We start from the raw sequence: 6,174 nt of genomic DNA on the forward strand, positions 1-6,174 counted from the left end.
GATGACCAGGTGAGGTTTAAAAGGGTGACATGCACGCTAAACACCAACAAAAGAAAAGGACTTGACCTCACCTGAGTTGGCGGCCAACTTTACGAAAGAGGAAGCTGATGGTCAACAGGCTGAGTGTGGGTGAAGTGCTGAGAACACAAGCTCTGTAGTAATGCAGATACTTCCTGAGACCTCCTGTGAAAGCCTTTGAGAGAAACAGGTTATTTGCAGATGTAAAACCACTGAACAGCTCAGTTGAACTTGTGCATAGATTGATAATTGAACCTTTCTTATAACATATTATGCATTTTGTACTTAATATTGGGGACAGTCCTAATTTCATCTGAAAGTGTATTCAGTCTGAGTTTGGCTTGAATTAAAGTGGAAGATACTTCAATCATCCTCTGCTCAAAAAGATACACAAATGAGGGAAACTGTCACATAAATGCTAAGATATCCACTACATCTAACACAGATGCTGAAAGCTTATATAAAATATATATTTGTAAATAGAAAACAGGATTTAGATCCAAATTCACCAGAAATCACAGTAAAAGTAAATCTTTTCATGGCCAGTTTGAGCCGGAATAGGGCTGTCGCGATAATCCAATATTGGTAATTTTTTTAAAAATTGCTCCCGTTGTGATTACTATCTGGTTCACACTCCACCATTGTTAGTTTTAGTTGGTAGAAAATAATTAATAGATATAATTATGTGCTGAGCAAAACTCATCTCTCTCCGATTATGGGTCACAGGGAACCCATCCTTTAATATATCTTCATGGTGTTGGATATCGTGGATGAGCTAAGGATTTATCACAATCACTTACATTTGTGTATTTCATAATTTCTTTAAGTAGCATAATTATAAATGTATAACTTAAATTTGAAATAAAATTGTATGATTTGTATATGTGTATACAAAGTATTTGGAAATGAAATGAATTACAACTTGTAGCATCTGTTCCCAACAGAATACATGTAGAGAAAAGTAGATGTAAGATGTGCAGTCTCAGTGGTATTAATGAGGATTATACACACATACCTGGAAGACTAGGCCCTTCTTGTCGGCACTCTTCAGAGTAAAGTTACTCAGCCTCAAGTAGTTGGTGCCGTACTGGGCCACCTCCCTCAGGAGACGAGACACGCTCTCTGGAGAGGCTCCCGAGATGCACACTCCAGGCCTGACATCAAACTGAATACTCTGGGAAGCAGATAACATATTTACAGATGGTGGCCGAACATCGAGAGAATAAGCTTACGGTCTAATAACATCCAATAAAATAGCCTTGCAGCAAAGACGGTCTTACTTAAGCTCATGTTATTGAATTTTTGTTGAGGTTGTCAGAGTCACCTCCATGGTGATTTCAGAAGGTATGGTGGTGCATTTATATCTGACTGAATTACATTCTCAGACATTTGTTATTTTGTCCTTCTCGTTCTTTTATTAGAGATGGAAAAGAAATCCTTCCGGGCTGACGAAAACAACACTGACAGTATTATGCACCATCACACACCACAGCTTCCAAGATTACTTTTGAGTTAAGTAAACACTTCTCTGACCGTCTGAACAAGAATCTCACATGAGGAATTTGATGCATGAACATTTTATTAAGTTATATTATGACGTTTTTCAAGATATTGTGTCCATATTTTGTTCTAGCCTCCATGTTAATGATACATGTCAGCTAGAGAAACAACGTAAAGGGTAAGAGAGTAATCAAGGGAATTGTGATTCGATTTATGTTGTCTTCTGGAAATATAAAAACTTAATGGGAAACAATAAAGCAACAGAAAAGCTCTCTTGTGGTTACTGTTGTTTTAGCATTGAGAATATTTTCATTTATATCTTCATCATTTAATGTTTTGTGACTCAAGTGTGTGCTTGACACTGTCACATTTTGTCTTGTTTTATTTTAACAGAGTAAATATGCAGTTATAAATCAACAGGGTTTCCTAGCTTATCACAGATGTATGAGGTGTCTGCTAAATCTCATTGCCTGATTCCCTTTTCTCTAGTGGGATTTAGTAATTATGTGCTGTTGCAGTGCTTTTATAACTTCACTCACGGTTATTTCTTCGGTGTGACAGAGCCCTAAAACAACAATCATTTTCTTTTTATTGCATATTATAGACTCTGAAATGATAATCATTAAATGCACCTGGTTAAGAGGGAACGTTGTGGACGCCACTCCGATCAGGACGTTGAGGAGGTTGGAAACCAGTTGTGTCTGAGAGTCCAGCGGGAGGACAGGGGAGAGGGTCCCAGTGCTCACCACCCTCATCTCCCCCTCCCAAAGACGATAGAGCTGGTCGAAGGCCTCCCTGCCTCCCTCTGTTAGGTAGAGAGACTCACTTTTCCCTGGTGGGCTGGTGAGAGAAACAGAGTGGCAATCGGCTTTAGTTCTGTTCCCGAGAGGGGGAGAGTGAAAATACAATGTTGATCACGCTTGTAGCACGAGACAGTCTCAAAGATGGAAACAAATTAATAAATAATAAGATCTCCGGGTAAAAAAAAAATGTAGTGACACATATGTAGAAGACATCGACAAACATGTCTAAAGAGTTTGTGATGATAATAGCAGATGCTGGTGTCAAACGGTGGGTAAACTATGTAGTTTTTTTTTTAATTTACTCTCAGGTCATGTCTGAAAAGGGCTTATGTTGCTTGCTTAATCACATCCTATTCTTTGTTTAATTGGACTTTGTGTTACGTTGTTGCATTGTAACACTCGATCAACAGAAAACCTATGGACAACTTTTTGATATTGTGATTAATGATAAATCATTGAATTTATTAATCTAATTCATTAATGATTAATCACTATATCCCCAATAATCAGTAGGTTGAACAGTGAGGAAAGCAAGGATATTATTAGCAAATGAATAATGAATTACATGACATTAAAATCTTCACTGGAGAGTAATTTGACAATGACAATGATTAAGGTGCTTTAAAAGTTCCTACAGAGACATGGCACTAACCGTCCCACAGACTCCCAACAGCGGCGTCTTCCGGGCTCAAAAGTGCGGGCAGCCTCCCATATATCAATGTCTGGAACGGGGCTGGGCTCTGACTGAGAGTCTGGGGTCAGGTTGGACGACGACTGGAAGCCCTCATCCTCAGACTGATCTGAACAGGTGGGGACCTGTGCAGAGAAATAATAAGACTGACTATCAGCTCAGTGCTTAACACTTAAATCAAACAAGGTCACAGCTATAAACCCGACCTCAGGCTGAACAAGGTATATCTAAAAAAAAGTCACAAAATAAACAATGTGTAGCTAAAATACTATCTTAAGCCATAGTGTCCTACCCTGATAGCCAGCCCAGTCACATCAATATTACTGGGAACAGGAGGCAGGTCCAGTCTTATATCTATGTCTGAAGTGCGAGTGTGCTGCAGTGCTCCAAACAGTGTCATCCTGGTGTCCTTCTCAAATTTTTCTTCAACTTCCAATTTGGTCCTCAGAGCTAGCAGCCCTGTACCTGGAGGGGCATCCATCAACCCCTGAGTTTCACAGAAACTCTCCAAAGTCCCCCATTCCTCCCCACAGACTAGCCCCCAAGCCCTGGCCTCTAGCCGCTGAAGCTCTTCGCTCTGGTAGCCCCAGGGTTGAGGCCTCCGCAGCACGGGCCGCTCTCGTCTCATGTAGTCCCTGTTAAAAGAGGTAGAGGGTGGAGGTGCAGAACCAGCCAAGTGCACAAGGAGCTCAAGAACTGCGTCTATTTCCTTCAGGCCAGAGGACGCTTCCTCCGGCAGCCTCCCGAGCTGGTCCTCCAACCTCTCTGCTTCCTCTCTGCACCCTGCCACCCGCAAGTCAAAGCATATCATCAGGACTCTGTTTCTAGGCGGTGTTTGAGCCGTGGCACTAGGTCCTGAGGATGAAACTTTGCTACCATCCAGAAACAGTTTGGATAGCAGGGCATCGTAAGCACGCCTCTTTAGAGCCCTACGGAATCCTTCCTTTGAGACTCCACCCAGGGCTCGACGCTTCCATGACACTCCAGACAGGCTGCAGTCACACAGGGTACCCAGCAACTCAGTGATGCTGCTGCTGTTGCAATTGGGCTTCATGGGGTGATTTGGGCTTGAGTACATGGTGCCACTGTTGCCTCAGCCTGTAGTAGGGAAATAAAAGGATGTTAGTGGGAACAGCTCTGTTTCCCTGTCAGAAGAAGCTCAGCACTAGGATAAGGTAAATGGTCTGCATTTATAGAGAGATTTTCTAGTCGTGATGACCACTCCAAGCTCTTTACAGTACAGTTTTGCACTTCATCCATTCACACACACATTCATTCAGGGCATATATGTGCATGTCACCCTATGTGCATATGTGCATTAGTTTAGATATACATGGGGCACCAGACACAGGTAAGCCACACAGTTTAGCTATGCTAACTCAGGCTAACGTTTAAAACATCAAACTGCGTGTTTGATAATCAAACTAGTAATACGCTAAAATGCTCTTTGACACGATTTACCTTCTTGGTTTGGTTTGCTATCGGTTTATTCAGGGGACAGCTTCAGGCTTGTATCCTCCACAGGCGACTGCTTCCCATGCATGCTACCGTTTGTTATTAGCCAGCTACATCTCTACCAATACGTTTCCGTGTTGAGTTTAGCTGTGGAGCACATGACGCTCTGTGGGTGAAGACTCTGAGCAGGTCCGACAGGGTCTGTATCATTCAGTGGTTTCTTGTTTCAGTGCTTTACGGCCAGTTTATAAACACTGAGGTAACTGTAGCTAGCGAGAAGCGAACTGTTAGCTTCACTCATCTGTCAGTGTCTCTCGCGGCGCTACAACATTTGGAATCCGCCCCCTTGAATATGATTGGAGAGTAGAATATTCAGACTGCAGCAATTGGTTAAGAACGTAGCAGCGGCTGAAGTGATTGGCCCTTGTTGTTGGTCAATCACAGGAGGCTAAAACTGTTATTCACCACCACGCATTGCTGCATTCAGGTGAAAATGAAAATGTGTAAATATGAGCTTCGTACAGTTTATCTCAATTATAGTATATTTGCAGACGACATATGATTATATTCTGTACTTGGTTTATTTGAGCAAATAAATTTCAAAATGTGGCTTTCATGAATTTTTGTATTTTATTTTAGGACATATACAACGGCACTCCCAGCGGGGATTGTAATTTTTGGGGTGACACTTCAACTTTAAGCCTATTTTTGAATATAAAATGAAATATACCACTATTAAAAATGTATACTTTCGCTGTGAGTAAGCAAAACAAACAATTTTACAGAATTTACAGAACTCAGCAGCTCAGTCGCTTTCAATTGCTTTTAACACTTTTTGCTCCCATGGACAGTTAATGTATCATCTAGGTATTGAGAAACGCGGGATTTTGAAACTCGATACTCATGAATCTACAATGAGGACAAACAAGAGACAGGGCGTGGACTTTTAGTTAATACTCACAGCTTCTTGTTTTGATCCGGTGAATAAATCATCTGATCTACTGTATGAACTGATCATCACTTTATGATCACATTATATTACATATATTTACTGTGTATTACTATTTCCTAGAGTTGTTTAATTCACATGAAGCTTTCAGGGGCTTTGTTCTGAGAAAGGTGTTTGTATCAAATAAACTTGTCTTACTTACTGCAGCTCCATCCCCTGTCCAGTAATGCACTGCGTGATTATGCTCTGGCTGGTTCATTATATTAAAAGGGAAGTTCGAGTTTTATCAGGTTAAACTGAGGTGAAAATTAGTGAGTAATATCCCGCCACACACACATCCCTTTAATTAGAAAGGATCTCTCCAGATGAAGATTAAATAACTCTATACCTGAGAATGAGAAAGATATGAAAAACTGTGAACCTATCCTACATTAATACACTATCATCCCACAGTACCGGGATCTTACCAAGTATGCAGCACATGCATTCTGCTGTTCTGTCACATGATAACGTCATATGAAATTGGAGACATATTATCGATCTATTACGTACCACATCTAAAATTCTGTTCACCCTGGGGATGCTTCAGGGTATAGTGGAGTATGGTCATATGACTGGTAGTTGAAAAAGACACAACCTAATTTTCATAAAAGCCTACTCCTTATTTACAAGGCAGCTATATAAAACAGACAAGTCATGAATTCTTCGGGTTAAAAATAACTTGGTCATGAAAAACAATTCAGCGAAATTACATTAAA

General features: G+C 40.8%; 1 protein-coding gene across 1 annotated transcript in view; it reads right to left on the reverse strand.

Annotated features, from left to right (window-relative positions):
- tubgcp6 (tubulin, gamma complex associated protein 6) overlaps positions 1 to 4,788 on the reverse strand; it is a 30,773-nt gene extending 25,985 nt beyond the window's left edge. The window contains exons 1-6 of the mRNA XM_053427024.1: positions 4,474 to 4,788; positions 3,305 to 4,110; positions 2,974 to 3,137; positions 2,151 to 2,358; positions 1,034 to 1,192; positions 72 to 193 (exon numbers count right to left, since the gene is read on the reverse strand). Coding sequence (XP_053282999.1) covers positions 72 to 193; positions 1,034 to 1,192; positions 2,151 to 2,358; positions 2,974 to 3,137; positions 3,305 to 4,090 — 1,439 coding nt within the window. The 5' untranslated portion in view covers positions 4,091 to 4,110; positions 4,474 to 4,788. The remainder of the gene's footprint in view (positions 1 to 71; positions 194 to 1,033; positions 1,193 to 2,150; positions 2,359 to 2,973; positions 3,138 to 3,304; positions 4,111 to 4,473) is intronic.
- Positions 4,789 to 6,174: the final 1,386 nt, after the last annotated feature.

Source organism: Pleuronectes platessa, chromosome 7, assembly GCF_947347685.1.
Source record: "Pleuronectes platessa chromosome 7, fPlePla1.1, whole genome shotgun sequence".
In the NCBI taxonomy this organism is placed as follows: Eukaryota; Metazoa; Chordata; class Actinopteri; order Pleuronectiformes; family Pleuronectidae; genus Pleuronectes; species Pleuronectes platessa.